This window comes from Teleopsis dalmanni, chromosome 2 (assembly GCF_002237135.1).
Source record: "Teleopsis dalmanni isolate 2A chromosome 2, ASM223713v2, whole genome shotgun sequence".
Classification (NCBI taxonomy): domain Eukaryota; kingdom Metazoa; phylum Arthropoda; class Insecta; order Diptera; family Diopsidae; genus Teleopsis; species Teleopsis dalmanni.
In genome coordinates this window covers 1,053,651-1,076,941 of record NC_051847.1, presented here as the reverse complement: position 1 = coordinate 1,076,941, position 23,291 = coordinate 1,053,651, and the positions used below count along the sequence as shown (strand labels likewise).

The following is a 23,291-nucleotide window of genomic DNA, read 5'->3' as shown; positions in this document are numbered from 1 at the left end:
AAATTTTTATCCGTTCTTAAGGTCCCATAACATTTACATGGTCTCCTATTCGAAAAATGATGCTATAGTGAAGGTTATAAGAAGTTTGAACGTATGTATAATATATTTCGAATAAAATATATTCATCTGATCGCACAATTGAAGGCCTGTGGTGATACAAACAATACTTTTGAACAAAAGAATCACAGAGGAGTCCTGAAAGAACTCACCGCCATCTTTTGACTTTGAAATGAAAAGATTCACGAAACATAATTACTATAGAGCAGACATTAAAAATAGAAATCATACAAAAACTATTAATTAAAATAAACTTTTAACTTTTCACTGGACTAGACACAACTTAAAAAACCGAATTACCTCAATTTCAAAACAAATAAACGCAATCTTTTTGGACCTCAATCGCTATGGGATTCTGAAGTCATTGCTTAGTCCAATTTACACTAATCAGATAGATATTTGCACAGTTCAATTTTTGTTAGTCGTTGCAACTGTGCAGTTTATTATTGTCAAATGCAACACAGTGTCCATATGAATTGTCAATTCATATGTCAGCTGGTTGTTGTTTATGCGTTCGTTTTTGTTTAAGGCGGTTGTAACGATCAAGTGTAAGAAAAATAATTAATTTTAAGTATAAATACTAAATGAACATATTTTATAGTTTTTAATGCATCACTACATCTCTACAATCATAAATAAATAACTATTTGAAATAAACGTGATCGTTTTTTAATTGATTTCTAACAGTAATAGTTAATACAGTCTGAATGTAAACTAATATATATCATATGTATGTATATCATGGACATAATACAAATATATTATAAATTTATAGATAACTTAGTTAAATTCTGTAGACATTGGTTGATTATTTTACAATATGTAATAGCACACTATAAACATGACTATCTTCATGTCAACTTGTAATGAAGAAGAAGAAACTGGTTAATATCTAAATTATTATTCCTACGAATTTATTTTTCTAAATAATCTCAGTGACATTTTAGAAACAAGTCAACAAATTTTGTAAAAATTTTAATATCATTAGCAGAATATGTATATGTAAAATCTATAAAATTAATGTATATATATATGAATGCAAAATTAATCTGATATGGACGCATATATAGAGCGAATTTATTAGTTTAGCTAAAAAATATTGGAATATATACGATAACTGATAACTGCAAAATTCTTATATCAAGAGGTAAATTTTTTCAGATGGTATAAATTATCAGAAAATCTTATAAGCCTAACTTACAACATTTATCATAGAATCTATGGTTGTTTCAATAACCAGCATTAAGTAAATAAAGTGATATTAAATATATTGCTACTTTTTTTATTAAAAAATGTGTTATAATTAGGAAATTTTATTTAGTGCGGAGTATTGCAAGCCAAAAACCAGAGCAACAGTGAAATCATCAGCAACGCAATTAACACTTGCACAAGCAAAAGAACGGAGCGGCCGGGAGCAGCAGCAATGGCATCTGCTAATGATTAAATCAAGATTTTGTCGCTAAATGTGCGAAAAGTTGACAGAATTTTTATGAATTTAAAATTTAGCGAAGTTTTTATTGAGGCAAATGCCACTATTGAAGTTGTTCCCTTTGTTGTTGTTGTGGCTGCTGTTGCTGCTGCTGTTATTGCTTGCTGTTGCTGTTGTAGTTGAAGTTGAAGTTGCAAAAGTCAGTCTGCAGTCCAATGCGGGGGCTTAATAACTTACAAGTTACATGGCAACTGTAATTACAACGCTTAAAATGGCGCCAAACTGATCAAGAGTGCGATTTTTTGCTTTGGATTTGGTATGCCAAGTGCCACATTCATGAGTTTGCAACTTCTCTGAGGTTCTTGACCTCGAAGCAGCAAAAACAAGTAGAAAACTGCTCATTCAAATATTGTCACATAATTTTTAACTTCTTATGTTGTTGTTATGAACATCTTATGTTGATGTTCATTGCTGGTTGGGTTTCCACTTTTCTGCTTTTATGTAAATACTTCCTACGAAATATTGTAGATTGCATTCCCAATTGCATAAATCAAGCAATAACATTAATATAATTTATAAAGAGGTTTTTCCAACAGTAGTGAACTACAACAACAAAAAATTAATTGAATTAATTGAATTTTTGGCTGACTGTTTCGGGTTACAACTGTTTTGAGTAGTGTCGAACACCCATCATCAATGGTTTTTGAAATAATTCTTTGATTTAATTATTCGTGAATTCATTTTTCGAGACTACAAGTACCAGGAATACTTATATTATAGAATATTATACTTTCATAGAAATGTTGAGGGAAAAAGAGTTTTAAGATACTTTTAAATTCAAACCTTTTTTTAGATTATACTCATAGGTGTTTCGTTCGTATTTTATATTATTAATAAATTTTTATTAATTATTATTAATAAAAATTATAATAATTATTCTCAGTACTAAGAATATAGATATTGCTAAATTTTTAACATATGAATTGAGAACTTTGAATTTAGCTCAATGCGATAATTTCATAATTTCTTCATAATCTCCATCGAGTGCGACTTTTTGACAACAAAATCGTTTTAGTGATGAATATATTATTATTTTTAGTGATAAAATTAATTATATTTATATATCAATTTTAATGAAATTGACTAATTTCACTTTTTTCAGTGAAGTTTATTTTTTCAAGACTAATTTGCAAATTAGATTTGCTAAAATTTGCTAACAATTTCGCAGAATTTAGCCTAATCATTTAATAATTTTTATTCCAAACAATAATATTGAATTAAATAAGTTCTTTCGAAATTTTATATTCAATACTAACAAGAAACCGGAAAAAATAGAGAAAAAAAACTACCAAAAAATGTGCATAAAAAATGAATTCTAAATAAAACCGACATTCGTCATAATTTTTGTATATAAAAAAATATTTGTGGAATATACAAAAGCAACAACAACGACAACAACAACGACAAGGAACAAAACAATTCCAAATAAAAAATCCAATAAAACATTTAACATACAATCAAAATTATTGCCATAATTTATTTAAAACACAAAATTGGGTCAAATTCAGTTTCCCAAAAATGAATTATTGCAAAAAAATGTTGAAAATATTTCAGATAAAATTTTAAATAAAAATAAAAAATAAAAACAAAAATTGAATTTTGCTTTTGGCAGCGAAACAACAAATGTTTGTATGCATGCCCCCATAACAGCGCGGGCGTGTGACTACGAGTTCTGTTGACGGTAATAACACTGGGTGGCCATAATTTGTATTCAGGTTATTGGCTCAGGCTCAGGCGCAGGCTGAGAGACGGCTGCAAAATGTTAATAACAGGAAGCAATTACGTTTACAAAATTTACATTATTTTTAAGCATTCTGTTAGTTAAATACATTGTAGTCGCGAACTGTTAATCGTCTTTAGTACTATATGGTCTATTTAAATCAAAAATTGACACGGCATTTTGAATTAATTCAAATACTCGATGCCCTAATCACAGAAAAGAGATCAATTTAGTAGCAAAACCTTGATCTCCAATCTACTATGTTCTAATTTCAAAAGCAATAACCCGGCCAAGAGAAAGTTTAAAAGTCCCGTTGTGCGCAATGATAATGAGAAGATTGATAGGCACAGATAAAATAAGTATCTCACTCTAATAATAATTACCATATACTAGTACGTTTGAGGGACGCGATAGCTAAAGCACAACTCTAAGCGCGGAAGAAGGAAAAAGTCTTATATGAAGACAATGCACTATATCACAATTCGTTGGTTAAAATTGTGAAGTTTCACGAGCTACATTTCGTGATAGTTTCAGCAACCACCATATTCGCCAGATTCTTTTTTTGTTGCAAAGAAGCGTTCAGTAAATCGTTTGTTATGGAATCTGAATCGATACTTGAATGGATTAAGTGTTGCTTATAATTAGGAATTCGACACTTGAACCAGTTCCTATTGCGAATATTGAATTTGGCACTTGAACCAACTTCAGGTAAACTACTGTTTGGACAATATCTGCTTTATTTATTATTTTGACCGACTAGGCACTTTAACCTATTTGCTTTGAGTTATAATCGGCACTTGAAAACAAATTAAAACTCCTAAGATTTCTGTGATTGAATTGAATTTTATTATTAAAAGTTAAACTTTTTATACAATTTTTGCAAGGTGTAGATGTCCAATTTAGATAAGTAGATACGTGTTATAAGCCAGTATAATACTTGAAATCAGATGTTATAATGTTTTTATAAATATTCATATGGGTGTCACTTCCAATCACTTAAGTTCATACAGAATGACTTATCTTTTATCTTCATTATTATAAATTTATTTATTCTTTAAATTTCTTGCTCAAATACTTAAGCATAAATAACATCCAACATCAAATTTTATTTCTTAGAATTTACAACTCAATTTACTACATTGAAAATTCAATGAGCATAAATTTTGGTATGAATAACCGCATAATGCGGAAAGTTCTACTGCGATACTTTTCAATCAGTTATGCAATTTAGTATAAAGTATTTCTACAGATATGCGTTTTATCTGACAATAAATCTTGTATAACTTCGAAGTGCATGGAGCTCGCATCGCCTGCACTGGGCGCACACGCTCACACATGCCATGGAGAAGGAGGTGAATGACTGTCAAATATTTATCTGCTTCATAACTCACAACAATAGCAGAGCAACGACAGCGCAGCAAATGCAAGTGTGACACTTTTTAAAACTTCACTCCGTGCTATGCACTGCTCACGGCTCTTCCTTGTGTTGTCGTTCCTACTCTTCCCCGTCAAGGCAATGATACCAGCAAATCCCTAAGCAAACAAACAATTTTTTGATATTTTTAAAAATTTCGAAAAACATAACAGCAGGACGAGCTCATTTCTGAGTCACAGCGGGTACGAAATGCAAAAATTTTGGTGTTTAACATAATTGCATTTTTTGTTTTTGTTCACGCGTCTCTCCATTTTCTTTCCGAAATTTGACAAAATAACGCAAATAAAGTATGTGAACGTTTAGTGTAGACTAGGAAGAGCAGTACACTTGATGAGTAAAAGATATAAGATTGCAATCTGTAAAAACTTTATTGAAAACTCCGATATGATGAGGTTATTACAACTAATTTATGGCAAAATCGGCTAGTACTAATACTGAATTCGACTACTAACCTAACTACCAATCAAAACTAACTACTAATCTATTTATATTCTGCATTCCAATCATATATCACATTGATTTAAAAAGAACAAATAAACCAAATATACTACTTGTGCTTTTGTTTGAGGACTCTATAACAGATCCAAATTCCAAGATCTTTCTCTATTCTTTAGTCTATTTTTAATCACTTGATTTCTAACTGATCGCATCACTAGTTTAGTCTAAAGAATATATTATATCTTATCCATTTATGGATTGATTATATGACAGAGAATAGAAAAGCAAATAATGAACTAGAAGCTTATATATTGTTGTTATGTTAGGAAGACAGCAATAGTAAAGCATAAAACTTTAAAAATCTAAAGGACAACAATATGAAACAAACTGTTCTGTTTAATAACCTAACCTAAAATAGTTGAGTACGAGTAAATAAGGCAAAAGATAGAAAAAAGGCAAATATGTCTACTATATTTTAGAAGGCACAATGTGTTACACTGATTTATAAAAGCTGAATTAAGATACATATTTAGAATACCTATCTGAAAAAAGCACCAGAAGTTATTTAAAAGTAAAATCCTCAAAACACAGATAAGTGGACGACCAAGAAAAATAGACTATTGTGAGAGGAAAAATGTTTAATAGTTCTAGGTTGTTAATGGATTAACAATGACCGTATATAATGATGAAGAAAATTCTTCAAGGAATTTATCAAAAACTTGTACTAAATATATACACTTTGTCGGAATTAATCATCAAAGTTTTTCCGTGATTTTCAATTAATGTAAGAAATAGATTCTGATAAAACAATTTAACTACTTAAATCCATTGTAGCGCATTAAAAACGACCAAAATTTATTTTAGGGTGTAATTTGCAACATATGTGGGACTTATGTGTGCGGAAAAGCAACTAGAATCAAAATATAAAAATTTATTTCATTTTTAAAAGTTATAATTGACTTTTTAAATCAAAGGAAATTAAAAATTTAATCACAAATAAGTCAATATATTCGTGCCAAATAGCAACATCAAAAAATTTGGATATAAATAGAAAAAAATGTGGCCAAATTTAATTTCAATTTGCATTCATTCGGTTTTACACTATAATCCACTTGTCAATGCATCGGGCAATATAAATCTCTAACGCCAACAATTAATCCACATCCACTGGGGCAATATTTAGACATATTAAAAAGTGACACGTTCAATTAAAATCATTAATAAAACGCTTTGGAAACTCGCAATGAGTATAAATCTTAATGCTGTTACCAGTTCGAAGTGATTTATGCTGCCATTACGTAGACAAGTATGCGACTCCTAAGTGCTAACCACTTGAGACGCACATATTTCTGTTCTGGGGAGCACAAATAAACTTCAGGAATAGCACTGAGTAATTTGAGCTACTTCGGCTATAAATTATTCAAATTTATAGAGAATTCATTAGGCAGCGCGTAGAGCTGATAAAAATAGGTCGACAGTCGTGGTTACGCAAATGCAATGCCATGACTACTTGGGTGGGTGGACAAAGCGCGTTCCACAGTGATCTTCAAATTGACTTAGTGCCTTTATGAATTCAGTTAAACGAATTGTTTTTATTTTTATTTTATAAGAATAAGTTTTCTTTTTCAAAATATTGAAACAACTTACTTTCAAGTACGCTTAAAAATAAACAATTTATTAAAGGGTTATTAGTTTAAGTCTTATGTTAAAATATAATACTATCCAAAGAATCAGTTATGTTTGTTTATGTTAGTTTATTGTTTATTAATCTTAACCAAGAGTAGGTTGTAAACTTATGGACAGAACACTCATATCAACTTTTTTATTTAGTTCTCATAGCAGATTGCAGCTTCAATTAATGAACACCTTTACATAAATATATTTTTTCAAACAATTTGGTAACAAGTATTAACCAGGAAAACATGTGGCAATCACTTTTAAAAGTCAAGACCATGAATCATCAAAGATTGCATCAAATACGTTTCGTTTAAAAGTGGCAGCTCCATTGATTTACTTAAATATCAAAAGGTGTTGAGAACTTTATTAAATGGTGAAATATTTATTTTTTGTATTGAAATAACTCATTTTAAATAATATTCCAGGCTAATAAGCGGCAAATGTGTACATTTCATCAACAAACGCAGACGCTTCAGTCTTAATGTAAGTAACCTTTTCGCATATTTTTAGCAACTAACACGAAAATGGACGACGAGCACAGGAAACAAGGGCAAAACAGAAGTCATCCAATTCCAAAAATTGAAAAAGAAGAAAAACCAGCACAGGAAATTGGAGTTTTTACGGTTTATACGAGTCCCAAGAGGCAGCAGTGCTTGCATATTGCAATATCGCAAGTATGAAGCAATAATAAATGAGCCCAGACCATTTCTGAAGCTAATGCGACTGTTAGATTTTGCTCAAATTGCTCCAAAAAGGCATTAAATTGCGTTACAATTTGTTAGCGAAAAACCGAAGTTTTGAAACATAAAAAAGTATTGAAGTTAGTGCAGGCAGTTAAATAAAAATTAAGTAAAATGTTGCCATAACGAAAATTGCAGGCATTCAGAAGGCAGCAGAGGCAACGGAGGCATCAGAGGCAGTACACAGAACAGCAATGATGATGCATTACCAGCAGCAGGAGTTGGCGGTGCCTGGAATTTTTTGTAAGTACACAGCATTACTTCTTTGGTTTTTGTTTTGTTTGCCTTAAATCTCTTTCATCTGCAAGTCACTATATAGTAGTGCATATATCGCCTGCACCGCCGTTCTCGTCTGTTGCGTTCCGTTTGACTGCAGCAGACGGCATTCATATTTAATTCTAAAACTGTAGCCAACGTCGACACGCTTAATTGTAAAACATTGAATTAAATGCTTATGAAGTTATGAAAACATTTTTACGCAAATCAACTCCACTACGCCACTTACTCTTGGCTGCCTGCCCGTCTGCCCGCCTACTTGACACTGTTGCTTAAATTGAAGTTCAAGTTAAAGCAGATGCAGTGCTGCCATATTTTCTTATTGCTCGTACTGTGTTGTATCAGCATCTTCGGCCTCATCACCATTACTCATTCAATTTCACTGTTTCTGGTTCTTCTGCGTCGTGTCTTATGCCATCTTCTCCAATTGCTGTGTGCTATTGTGCTCTTGTTTTATTCTCGGTTTGTACCCTTAGGAGGTCATTAGGATTGTTGCAGCGCCTATCAGTGTTAATGCCACTGGCGCTACCGCTTTACGCAGTTTCTTCCCTGCTGACTCGATCTACTTGCATTTGCCGTTGATGAAGTAGTATATGAATTGGAATCATTGTGAATGCATGGGAACGCCGTATAATTTATGAAAATGAAAGCTCAACTGCAGTTTCATTTCAGATTACAAATTGTTAATTGCCATGTTGCACCAGCGAAGTTGCAAACTGCTTAATTGAATCTTATTTAAAGCCCTCCTTACCTTCCTCTTTCGTTCGAATCGAGTCTCTATCAAAATCAATCATGTCGAAGCTGTTTAAGTTGTTGCACAAATTAAAGTTTCTTTGAATTTTGTTAACAATTAATGAGAATACACAAAATTTTCAAAAGAAATGAACATGACGAATTTTACAACTCTTTTTTCTTTCAGTGCCCGCACTTTTCCTTCATTTTATTGCTCTGTTTTGGGTGACTTAATTGAGTGTGAAAATATACAAAATTAAGTAAATTAATATTAATGAAAGCTTCTGAGATGAATAAATAGATATGTTAAAATAGTTGACTTTGAGCGATTATGCAGCCTGGAACTGGGTTACAAACAACATCTCATGAAAGCAAACTGATTTGAAATAGTGCGTAGAAATTTTTTAATTATTGCAACTAAATTAATGAGATTTGCAAGCAAACATATCATAAGATATGTTTAGCTTTTGTTTAAATTAAGAAGTTTTTTTATATAAAAACAGTGATATTTTAAAAGAACTGCATCAAGTGTATCAATAATGAGTAGGTGCTCATTACTTGGTATATAAGAAATAAGTTAGTTCAGAAGGAATTTCAAGTGGTTATGATTAAATCAAAATGATTAAATCGCAAAAGTAAGACAAAAACACATGCAAACTTTTTAGTTAGATAGCTTATTTCTACGACAGTACACTCGCACCTAAAAAACCAGGACTTCGTGCTATAAGTCAAAACTAAGATTTGTGACTGAATATGAAACATCGTCAGAAAAGTTAGATTACAAAGTAATATGAGTAGCATCGAATAAATAAAATTAACAACTGTTAAGATATATTTTATTGCACAAAAGAATCCTTTCAGAACCTATTAGCATAAGTTGTCTGAATTCTAATAATATCGGTTAAAGATTAAGGTACCATTCGTGGAGTCTTTCTTAACCAGTCGATTTATAAAAATTAGTAAAAATGCTTTCAAATTCGATTAGCTATATGTATGCCGATGTTTCCTACAGAAGTTGCTTTTTTAAGTTTTGGGCCATCACCTTGTTTTCCATTGGTCCACCTTTGAAACATTATTATATTTAAAATGTGACCCTGAATATATTTTAATCCTATTTTTTTTTTAACTTTTTGACAGGAGTTTGTACAAAATGTTTGTCCAACTTCATAATACCTTAAAATTCAGTACATAATTTAGGTCAAAATATCACAAAAATAAATGTGTGTAATTTATGGACATACAGACGCACTGTGCAAATGATTAAATTTTTAGATTTGTTTTTTTCCTTTTTAAGAAACTTCATAAAAAAATATATATAGATCTAGAAATTCACATGTATTATTAGGCAACATTCAATTGACCCACACGTCAAATCGATTTCATGATCGCGGACAAGACAATTGAAAAATTAATTTAAACAATTGCGATTAGTGGGCCAGAAAATGCAGATACTAGTAAATATAAATAACATATCTCGAGGTAAATACTAATAAAAATTACAAAAAGTAGAAATGCCAAAAAAATTGCAAAAAAATTGAATTTATCATAAGTTGGAATCGCAAGTGAAGCTAAAAATAAAATTATTTTCGAGCACACTGACGTCCATTCAACGAATTCTTATATTTCAGATTAAAGTGTCATCGGAAATAAAACTCAGAGTATCAATATTTCATGTTCAGTCATATCTCATAAAAAAATGTGAGTGTAATTGTTTGAATGATGAACGCAAACATTCAAATGAATCATCAATTACTTAGTTTCAGCACCTGAAAAGCAGAGTTGTTAATTAAATAATAAACGAATGCCAAATACTCAGTTCAAGTCAATATTTGTACATATAATTCACTTTGAATAAAAAATTCTCATACAATTTGGCAACATTTCATCAATAAAATAAAGAAATGAAACAGGAAAGTTTCTGACCAAAAGAAATCGAGTAATATGGATGATTTCAGTTTTTATTTTGAATTGAAAATGGACAAAATATGGGTCAATTAAAAATTCGTAGGGTGTGAACACTTATTAGAGATCTTAATAAAGTACTTCCTGATGTTGGCAACTATTTGATATGATATCTTTTAATTTTTATTGACATCCCATTTTGTTACAAGTCTTTAATATTATCGCAAAATGTAATGCAATGTATGTTTATTACTGTAGTATACCTGAAGTAATTTAATAATAGTTATATAATTAAAAGTGCATTACCTGTGTATTGTGTACCGTTAGGCTTGGCTTTTATTAAACCATAGGAACAAGGACATTCTTTGAGAGCCACCGTTTAACTTGTGTACGTACTTTAATGAAATTATTAGTCATGACTTCTAATTGCAGCACATAAAACTTCTAATTGCATTAAAAATACTGTACAGAGAGAAACAACAAAAGCTGAATGAAAATGCCTTAGTACGCCTTGAAGTATACAATGAAATTATTTGTGTTATTTAATTTTAATTTTATTTGGTTTTTTCTCACATTTGCATTTGCATTCATTTTGTCATTCGGCACGCAGAGCTACGCTTTTATTAAGCTCACATAAATACGCCATCAAGGACATTGTAAGTGAAACCATGGCGAAATTGCAAAATTGTATGTTGGCACACTTTGCCACACCCACGGCGCCCACACCTTTTTCATGCTTTTCCAGAGCGTAGCCCTTTTGGTTTTTCCGGTGTTTTGTTTTGTGTGCTTTTTGTGTGCTTTTAGTGTGTTTGAGTGAACCATTCGGCCACGCAGAAAATAAAAATTTTACGTGACACAATTAAAAATTGCAGCACAAAACTGCACCAGAGCACCGAAGTGCCACAGCAAAAAACTAAAAATAGCCAAAGAAGTTATAATAGAAAAATAAATAATAAATTGCATATAAAAGTTAAGAGGAAAGCATGAAACCTGACGCTATTTGCAGTTGTTTTACATACTTTCAGCCGCACCAGTGTGGCAACTCTTTTCCCACGCCAATCTTTAACACAACCTGGCGATTGCGGGAGCGTTGCCATTACAAAATGCCAGGCACGCTTCAAATTTTTAAAATTGTTAATTTTTTAAATAACAACGAAACTGCGCTAAACACATGCGAGCCAACAAACTAAAATGTGTGCAATTCTGTAGATTTGATAAAAGAATTGCATTCCCGTCTGCAAATTAACGGAATGAAAATGCACTCGCTTAACTGCAGCCTTGCCTTATGCAAAAGTTGCCTTCAGACGCCATTTTTTGTTTTTTTTTTTTACTTTGGTAACTAAAACAATAAAATCGTAAGTGCTCCATTTTATTTTAGTTTTTGTTGCTTCTTCGCAGCTTAAAATTAATAAAAACTACAAAATTAAAGGGAAAATGCCATCGAATTACTGGGTTCGCTGGCAGAGTGCAGCATCCACTTCACCCTTTCAGCTTTGTGGAAGATGTTAGTGGCGCCATTTTACGTACTTTCAACTTGCATTCTTCTTGCAGTTTTTGCTCTTTTAGCTGCTTTAGCTGCTTTAGCTGTTTTTGTTTTCCTCCTCTAAAGCAATTTTAATTACACGAATTTACGTTGTTTTGTGGATTTATATCTGGAATTGTCGCCTTTGTTGAAAAATCTGCTGCTGAAATTTTTCTTTTCTCTTCGAGAACTTTTTTCTCTTCTTTTCCAGATATTTTATTTCACTTTTTAGTGAAGTTTACTGCAGGCAGTAAAAACAGTTTTGCTTCAATTTATGTTGTCGTTTTAATGATGGAAGCAATGTTTTAATTTTATGTATTTTTTTATATTTTGTGCAACGGTTAAGTGCTCTCAAAAACATGAGATTCATCAGATAACATTAAAAAATAATAAAATTAAGAAACAAATTAAATGAGATTACAATTTGAAAGGAAAGCATCTGCAAAATCTGACCCTGGTGTCTTAAAATGGAAATTGCTATTAACAGGAGAATCTGGACTGAAGTCCACAATAATAAAAACGTTGAAATATCTTATTTGCCGTTCATTTTGAGGTTAAGTAATTTGAAATCATTTAATCATTTTTTCAATATCCTCACATTCCAATATATTATGAAGACTTCAAATGCTTTATAAAATTAGTCTTCTTAAGTATTATATGTACCGATTGTTTTAATTCCTATTAAGACTCATATTGATTCATTTCATTTATCTATAAAGCTTATTACCTATAATGCACGATAAATTTCTAATGTCAAAAATTATTAAATATTTACATCAAGAAATGAAAACCTTGAAAACGGTTTATATCATTCAATATGGTCAATAACAAACAAGTAATAACGTTTATATATCCTAAGCATTAAATAATCTTTATACTATAATGAGTTTTAGTAGGAAACGAAAATGAGGTAGTAACATATTATATAGTATAATTGGTTCCATGTTTTTGTGAATATCTAATTTATTCAATGGCATTTTTTGATTAAATATACTTTATCAATATTAATTTCATCAGACAACCAAAATGCCGTGAGTATTCCAAGAAACCTTCAGTGAAAAACCCACAATAGCTCGAAAATAGTTCTAAATAGTTCTAAATAGTAAGCAAGTTCTTGCAATATTATTGCCCAAGGCAATAAATTGATAGATCACATTTTGACTAGATAGGCAGGACTATACTAAATAAAATAGAAATATTGTAATAGAAATCTTAGTCGATGTGTGGGAATTGAGAAGAGTCTGCAAACAATAAAGAAGTTTTATGATTGCGTATTGGTAGATATGATAATACTTAAGTGTTAGTTTGCTTTTTAAACAACATTAACTTTATTTATACAGACTGTCTTCCAAGTAAAAGAGTGAATGAATATCTTAATTTTTATATATCTCAAATACAATTAATTAAATAAAAATAGTTTACTATTGAATAGTAATTATATATTTCCAACATTAAGCATCGATTTAATTTTTTGAAAATTATTAAATCAAAAAATTTGAGACAAAATTGCTTTTTGACATGAAGCAAAGCACAAAGACAAAAGCTAGTATACTTGGTCCTATAAAAAAATGAATATAAGTATAAAATTAATAATATATTTTGTGCTATAAGACCACAATTTTTTGCTTATTGAATAATCATATAAGCTTGAATGATGAATAAGTAAAATACCTGATTTAAATTTCAATGTATGAAAATAAAATAAAATAGGTTCCAGAACTATTTAATTTGTAAATTTTATTTTACATAATCGAAAACATTTCATTGACTTTCAGTAAGAATTAAAAATAATCAAAAATGGTTATAAATGTTATAAAATTTGAGTCTATGAATTTATTTGCCATGAAGAGTACGTGATGATTGTGCAGTTAAGTGTTCACAAAGTAACTGACATTTATTTCGATACTCGTATCCAATCTGCCTTCGTATTTGCTCCCAGCAAATAAACAATTTTATATCTTTTTCTGCTCCAAATCACTCCAGCCGATTCGCACACAATGTGTGAATGCATAAATCTTGATTTATTGTAGTGCATGTACACGTAGTACTCAGACCATTCTAAGTCAATATTTTCCTCTTCTGTTATCAATCGCTGCGCTCCATGCATTATTTATTGTTTTTTAATATTTTTCAGTGCATTTGTTGCAAATGCTTTATCAGAGAATTTATTGCAAAATAAATACGAATCATGTGAAGATTGCGTAAAGACATTAATGCAAATGCCTCCAGATTAATGTTAAAATACAATAGCAATATGAAATTATGTCCTTTATTATCCCATTACACATATGTTATTACCAAAAATATTCAAAAATCCTGATTCATTATATACGCAGAGTGAATAGTACTAAGAAAATGTTGATTAAAGACTATTGAAATATAATATAAGTTTTTGAAAGATTTCAATGTTAGATCATATGTTAGGTTATCACGTCTATGCCTTGACTGGATGATTGTTTATCACTTCATCAGACTAGCCAATAATTGACCTCAAATCTGCATATCTCCCCGAGGAGCCTGTAACCATTCTAAATTCGATAACACGGAGTTGGTAAGCCTGTCAGTTTTCATCAATAATTTCAGGACTCTATCCTAAATGTATTTTTTGATCGGATCAATCATGAGGTCCTTCAAGATGTCATTCGTTTTAATGTACCATGGTACCTTGAAAAGTCTTTTCAGAGTCTGGCTTTGTGCAATTTCTAGCTGACGAATAATAGTGTTTGAGCCCTTTCTAAACGCCAATGTAAGTATCGTTTAGAATAATTAACTATTAAATCAAATGCGATTCATTACTTCCACTGCTTTGTGCAATATCCCAAAAAGACCTTGAAATCAGTGATCGATTAAAAATAACTGCAGATAACATATATATTAATTCTTGATTAATTTTTTATAATATTTAATATAACAATGAAAAAGCATCTGTCACAAGATTTTCCTTAAAAGTTTTACTATAAAAAGATATCGCAATTAGCCAATATATAAGTTCCTGAAATAATAGTGCCACTTTCCCTGCGACCCATTAAGTTTTCCACAAATATTACCCAACATTTAATGCCTTTACTGATACTTCCTGTCCAGTGGCTCACTCATCGAACATAAATATTTTTACATTTATTGGTTGGCACATACCTAAAATGTCAAAAATTGACATTTTTGCAAATTTTTATGACTTTCAGTGCGAGTTGGGTCAGATTTTTTGTTTTTACGTGCAGCGGAAACAACGATTTTATGACAAATTGTCATAAAAAGAAGCAGTCGTTGTTGTTGGACATTGCTTGAGGTTACTGTGGCCACTAAAATTCTTAAACGTAACGAAACATTGCATTTAATGACAACAGGAAAACAAGTCGTAACGCAGCATTAAAAACATTTTTAGACCAAAGGCAATAAAAATTTTGCTTGATGGCTGCACTAACAACGAAATTTCATCGTAGACACGCAATTAAAGCGTCACTTCCCACTAATATCGAAGCTTTACTTAAAGCCATTCTTCGGATGGTGCTTCCCGTTTAATTTATGTGTGGACACGTATTCATCCAAATTTGTTATTCAAGAAGCATAAAAAACAAACAAAAATTTCTTGCATCCATAACGGAAGCTGTTACTTAATAAAAATATAATTTCTTTACATAAAAAGTTAAAAATAATATTCATAAGCTTTCCTTTCAATTATAAACAAAACTGTAGATAACTACAGAATCAGAAGCAACTTTCTAGCTTTCTTCTGCTAGAAGTATAGCAGTGTGTGTGGTAGTCACGAAAATACATGCCACCGAATGCAAGGAAAATCCATATGCCCTGATAAGTTGCAGACGGACTGTGAGCTACCCTTTGTCGTCAATCCGCTTAAGTTCTTCGCTGCTGACAATTAAATACTTCAATTTTCTGTTCGGTTTTAATCAAAATTAATGCGAGGTTAACGCACTCGAAACTTAATCCACAGATAAGTCGTGCTTTTTTCTCAATTTAATTTCTTTCAATGACTTAAACGGTTTTTCACTGCTTCTTGGCTTTTGTTTTTAATTTTTCATCTTTCATTGCCTCTGAGTGCCCAGCCGCCTGGCTATTGGCCTCTCTCAGCAAAAATGACTGATGTTTATATGGCATATTAAGTAATTTGCTTTGTGACTCAGATGCACTCAGTCACTTTTGTGGTGATTAAACCACGCAACAAACTTGACAACTAAGCTGTCTATAAAGCATAAGCCTCATAAATATGATTTTCTCCTACACACATTGATGCCCCTTTCATACACAAGCATATAATCATAGATTTATATAATGTTGATGCCTAAATAATATGTCAAGTTTATGTTATCAATATTTGGAGCCTCAAGTCTTTCAATTTGTTCAAACAATCTCGTTCAGTTGCATTGAGGTGAGCTATACATTACGTGCTTATGTTCAACAAAATTATTTTACATAAATCGCATATGCGGAAATACCAGACCATTTCTATATCAAAAAAAAATGATGACTGAAAATTTAATACGAAACAAGACCATGTGAATAGATTCACAGTCTGCATATAACATACCGTAGAATAAATTACTAAAGATAAGAAACATAATTTCATATTTTTACAGCCATATATATTCGAATAGTAAAACGGAATTTTTATTTTAATTTTTTTGTAAATAAAATAGATTCGAATGTTAAAAAAACAATGAATCAAATTTACAGATAATAAGCTATTCTAATATTCTTATCATAATTAATTCATAAATATATTAAAAAACGTTTTCATTATGTGTTAAGAGGCTGTTCTGCCTCTTAATACATAAAACACATTTTCCTAATTCATCCATACATAATGGATGTTTGCCAGTATCAAGATTAGATGCTGTTATGTTGTGATAGCTATAGGAGAATATATGCTAAATTTGGGTTTAAAGATAATTTCTGCTAAGATTTTTTTCTAGTTTATTAATAACTCGACACGAAATAATCGAACATATGTATATTTAATATTTGTACTTACAGAATACGCGATCTAGCATTTTGCAAATCATTCTAAACTGTCTAGATATTTCAAATTGTGTGTGTTTCGTAGCTTAGTAAGCAGTTTTAATATTGAATAATGATAAAACTATTCGAAATTTATTGTCACTTAAAACTGTTTATATACAGTTATATAAAACTGCATATACAGATAAAGGAAGAACTTTTCGAAAAGATAGGGAATGAATATTGGAATAATCAGACTAAAAATTAATACAGCTAAAACTTTGTAATTTAAAGTGTTCAATAACGAGCTGAAACTGTTTCCAGGGGCTATCACAATAACCAAAAATGCCATTGTAGAGATTTTCCATTTAAGTACATGGGTGCAGCCATAAAAAAACAATAACAGCACGAATGTTACATACATACATACTTATATCACATTAACTTATAGCAAATAACACAAAACAATCGTAAGTTTATCACTAACCTAAATTGTTGGAATCTTAACGACGCCACTGGTTTTTGATTAGCATTAAATGTTTAAAAAAATTGTTATATATCATTGCTCTGGTCACATTCTTTAGATCATGAGATAGATTAAGTCAAATATATTTTTTAATTTATTAATTACCTTTAAACAAATTTACTATTATAACTGTGGTGGCTTCTTAAAAAAGCACATTGCAGTATAAGTTTAGTTACAGATTATTTAATTAAGAGAGAGACCTAAAGATTAAGGAGCTTAATTTGTGAATATAATTCACAAATGCATAATATACGTAATATATGTTATATAAAACATTTACCATTTTTTCGTATATAATACTAACTATCTTTTTTGATATATTATATATATATATAGGACTAAAATGCATATTCTTTTAAATGGTCTCTTGATCGCAGAGGATTGGAAAGTTATAACTTTACCTATATGTATTTAGTTGTTATATTATTTCACAAACTTTTTTGAATGTGTTGAAAGATGATTTATAATCTCATAATCCAACTAATACAAATAATATATATAGATCTATATTATCTTGGTATATATAAATCATTTTTTAATATGAGTAATTGATTTTTAGCAAATCATTTATAAAAACATTCCCAGAATTTAATTTTTGAAAATTGTTCACCTTTCATTATTTTCTTACTTCTCTCCCACATTATTTTATTAAGACTATGAATTATACAAAATACCATTCAGATGTGTGACATATTTATAGAATCTGATTTATTGCTCCTATGCCGCGAAAGATTAGCATTACTAACACAAAAATCCAATACATAATGTCAAAACGAATTACATTTGGCAATAAAAGTGTAGAACAAACTAACGTACAGACCCGCAAACAGCTGCCAGAATGCAATAAATTCATATTCTGAAATATTTTTAATTCCGGGGACTTCTAAGAAATATCAGAAAGATGCGTTACTACTTAATATCCAAACAAATTAACAAATCAAAATAAAAACACAATCAGAAGAAAAGTCCACAAAATAAAGCTCACAAAAATGCTGAACGCATAACTCAGTGAAACGGAAGTAAACGCTACTGACAGCAGCGTGAACGCGCGCCCTTTTTTCAGAAGACACAACCACGCCTCTATGTTGACCGCATTTCTACTACTCACAACTGCAAATCAACGAAGAACTTGAAAGAAATGGTTATGAGTCTTCTTTGATAAAAATACAATTATTTAAATTTGTTGCCACATTGGATTGTTGTTGTAACGGCAGGGGGCATAGATGACCCAAGTGAATATGTGTATGAAGTACGTAAATGCATGAGCTCATAGGCCTATTTTTGTGCAGTGCTGGTTGAGGCATAAATACGTCTATAGCTGTATAATTTGGAGAAGTAAATATTTTGAACTTTAAGGTGGGATGAGTTGGAACTTTAGATTTTACTAATGAATAAACCTCGAAATACTTTATAATTAGGAAACTCACCTTCCTGCAGATAACCAACAAATCAATCGTATGAGACTACTTGAAGCTACTAACTGAGACACATAAAGTCTGCTTGTTGTTTGCTCCTATTCGATTGTTCACATGAACCCTCTTAACATTACTCAAGATTACTCTTTTGCCATTTAAATTTGTTTTTTAGAACGTTTACAAATCAAATGAAATCCGAAGTAGCAGAGGCACATAAAGTGACAGTGGCGTAGACTGCAGTACAATCAACGCTCACGTTTTGAGACTTGGGTATTGCGGACGTTGCCAGCATATGTGACCCTAAATTCCGTATTATACCCGCCTGTCTTGTTGTTTTAAGCAGTTTGTCTTTAGAGCTGCAGTAACATTATGCCTACGAGACAGCGGAGTATGAATAGCGTGCGTTGGTTGCAACTGCAACTACGCACCAACACATGCACATGCACTGCTCGTATTTGCGCGCACAATGACAGCAATTGTTCAACGCTGACTGCTGCATTCAAGTATTTTCCTCAGTTTTCTTCGCTTTTATTAGGTTTTCTTGTTTTGTTTATGTTCTTTCATGTGATTTTTTAGTGCATTTAAAGCATAAAACAACAAGAGAAGTCATAAAGTACTAAACGAAAAGAATTAAAACAAAAATAAAATAAAAGCATTTAAAACTAGGCAGACTTTATTCCCTCCATCTGACATAAAAATATGTATTTTGAATTCTCATTTCATTTATGGAGAGACGATAACACATTATGCGATTTCAATGAGTTGCATTCTAGTGTTCACTGGCAGTTTCAATTAATGTTTTTCATAATTGCAATTAAATTGATTTCGAGTTAAATATAGCAACAAGAAAAGGTTAAGGCGACAAGAAAAGGAGTTGGGGAGAAGTTTGGAATAGACAATATAGAGGTAGTTACAGTTTCTTTGGAAGAGTCTCTATATTTAAAATCATTTCATTGACTTAGCTACATTTTTATGTACTTATAAGAACTTAATATTCTACGGCTATATTATGTTAGGAAGTCACTTGAGCGAACCCACGTCATCAGACAATTTTTATAAGTTCAGGTGTCTGCTGCCATCAAGTTCGTTCTAAAAGAATTGTGTACAGAAGACGGCAGTTTCTTTAATGGGGAAGTTCATTAGAATGATTCATTATCGTTCATATTTTGAGAACACTATCAAAGTGTTTATTATTCTTTTAAGTTGCAGAATACATGTTTTTTTATTTATTATTATTTTGTCACAGCTTCTACATTACATTAAGTGAAATTCACAGGAATGAAATATGGAAGGTGTGTTCACGATATTGATTAATTGATTGGGTAACATAATAATAGTAATTCACAATGGGACAATAAACTAACATTGTGACAATAACACACACTCCTAGTGTTTATTATTATTTCAATATTTTATTAACTCCAGTCGTGCGAGAATTATATAAATCATGTAAAAGATGAGTATTTTTATACGTTTTACTCGTATAAGAATATATAGAGAATATATGGTTGCTATAAAATTGTTCTATATTGATTGTGATCGTCATTACGACCTTAAATTTCTTTATTTGAATAGAATAAAGAGTTAAAATGACAAATATATTGATTTTCATTTCTTTATCTAACGGGAATTTTAATATTTCAGAGAATTTCCCTTAGTAAGTTATCCAAATTTTGTAATATTTATGAAGTAATCATATTTTTGTCAACGAAACTCATGTATTTAAATAATAACTGGAAATGATTAGGAAATGACTTAAACTTAGTCTATGCTACACTTTAGATAACGAATATCGGAAATAATATTTAAAATATGATACACCACAATAATCAGTCATCAATTTAATTTTGCTGCGATAACACTTTAAACTACCTAATGTCTCATAATTATATCAATATACCATGGTGAAGACAGATTACAAAGTGTTGCGAGAATGATTACGAATGTGAAACCTCACAATAGGTGAGAAGTTCATAGAATAAGTTTATTGTTATCTTATTGCAACCATAATAAATAATCAAACATTAAGGTCGCTATTTTCAGAAGCTATAGTGCAAGAGACATGATTCTTCCCGTGTTAGGTGACAATGGATGAAACGTATTTATACTTAAGTCCAGATAGCTGCGTATTCTTCGTATCTAACTTCCAGTGCCTGCTGCCTGTTTGGAGCCTAATTTGAGAACAGGACCAATGTGTTTTCAGCGATCGAATGAATTATCGGACTTGAAAGCAACTATGTCGCTGAATAATGTCGAATTTTTTCTTAAATTTGTTGTGAGTGACGGGCTATATATCGATACATCAAAAATGTGTTGGATCCGAAACCTTTTTAAAAATCTTTTCAATTAAAAACTTTTTTCAATAACATAAATTTATGCGCCTCATTCTCTACTTCTACTATACATTATCTTTCCTTTTATTGTTAATTTATTGTAAACACATCCAAAATGTGTGAAAACAGGAGGCGTTGCTCCGTCCATTATATTTTGTGTTAAGGGGATACAACCATATCCTGCAACCACTAATTAAGTGACCCTCTTTTAAAATAAATTAATTAATAGTTTTTGAAAACGCTAACACGTAAATTAGCTATTTAAACTGTAATGTAAAAAAAAAACTCATTAAATACGTAATAACACGCACATTTTTTAAAAGGACAACGAACTCAGACTCTTCACGAAGAAGTAAGAACGTAAAGAACTCAATTAACAAAGCGATTCGCTCAGAAATGCGATGTCTCGTGAATTTCAAGCCGAATGGCAACCAGATATTCTCACGAACGAACAGTTTTGAACCCTTAAAATAGCAAACAAGGGTTCTATATAAAACGACACAAGCAAACAAAACAAAGAAAATCGTTTGCAGGACGTGTCGGCAACGCGGCGCCAACGGCTAAAAGCAGATTTGACGCTATAAGCAATGTGGGCCGAAATTGAGTAAAAGGAAGAGTGAAAGTGAGTGACGTTTGAACATGTTTACTTACGCAGAATATTCCCTTATGTTGGTTTCTTAATTTGTAAAGAGCTTGAAAAACCTACCACAGAGTCCTGTGAAACAGCTGATTCATCCTTGATACGATTTCGGTGTGAAGCTTCAGCAAGCGGTGCGGCATGGACTGCCAATGTTATTGCCACAAAAATCGTCGTTTTATATGTAAAAAATATACTTGGAATTTTGTTAGCACGTTCGACACCCATTTTCTTAACTGAATTTTAAATTTACTAAATAAATTTATTAAATACTCTATTATTACTATTATTTAATTAATTAATTTTTAATACTAATCACTCTTATGCTCAATTTATATATTTTTATTTTTTTATATTTTTTATATCACTTTTTATGAAATTTCCTGTTGCTTAATTATATAATTTATTTCACTTTAAATTTTTTAAATATTTCTTATTTTTGGTGGAAGTCGGAAAATTTCTATTTTTGCAGCTGTGTTGCTTCACTGAAGAATTTCACAAATAAACAAATAACGGCCAAGAACCGGGAAGACAGCAGCAGATTTCAATAAAAATCTAATGGAAGCAACTCCAAAGTCACATTAAGCATTTTGAAGGCGGCACAGAAAATTTTATTCACTGATATTCTAAAATTATTTCTATTATAAAAAATTTTTTATATTAATATTATTATTTCTATATATAATTAACTTTTTAAATACAAATTTTAATAAGTAGAAACCAAACACTGCTGTTTCATGTTAATCATTTTCGTTAGCCATGCGCATTAACAAATTTTTCATTGCACAAAGGACTCGCTTCGTCACGAATTCAAGCTCAAAACAAAAAATTTGCACTCAATACAAACATTGTTTATGAGGATTTTATAAATTTCAAAAAGATATGTTATAAAATTTTATATATATATTATCACAATAAACGGACGCCGTTTCGCTCGAATTTGAAGCGAAACGGAAATTAAATTCTATTCAAACTGATATTAACACAAGCGCCGCCACACACCGCACAATGCGCGTTTAAATTATTACTAAAGTGCGTTCACTGAATGCGCTTTTGTTAAAGGCAGTTTTTTCTTTAAAAAACATAAAAATATAAATAAAATTCAAAACATAAAGAAACCCAACAACAACAACACCGACACCAACAACGACAACGACAACAAAACTTGTTTGAGCAACAAAAACGTGTGGTGCACAGTACAAAAACAAACAGCAAGTAAAGCCAACAGCTGATGGCACTCGTACACATGCCGCGCTCAGTTTAGTGAACAAAACAATAACAAATTTTGTAAACAAAAATACAACATAAAAAAGTCAACCAAAAATGATGAAAAAATGAGAAGTTGTAAAAGAGCGGCACTGAAGAGCAAATGAGCATTTTGGAGAGTATTGGCTTTTAAAAAAAATGCTCAATTTTGATTATCATTTGTAGACAACAAC

General features: G+C 30.9%; 1 protein-coding gene and 1 long non-coding RNA gene across 2 annotated transcripts in view; one reads left to right on the top strand and one right to left on the bottom strand.

Moving 5' to 3' along the window:
- Positions 1–22,109, bottom strand: part of LOC119685811 (matrix metalloproteinase-2-like) — a 49,390-nt gene extending 27,281 nt beyond the window's left edge. Inside the window, exon 1 of the mRNA XM_038100194.1 lies at positions 21,922–22,109. Coding sequence (XP_037956122.1) covers positions 21,922–22,080 — 159 coding nt within the window. The 5' untranslated portion in view covers positions 22,081–22,109. The remainder of the gene's footprint in view (positions 1–21,921) is intronic.
- LOC119685812 lies at positions 1,097–21,928 on the top strand. Its single transcript, XR_005252830.1, has 4 exons — positions 1,097–1,204; positions 6,970–7,167; positions 7,242–7,799; positions 21,539–21,928. It is a non-coding gene; the product is annotated as an uncharacterized LOC119685812 (long non-coding RNA).
- Positions 22,110–23,291: the final 1,182 nt, after the last annotated feature.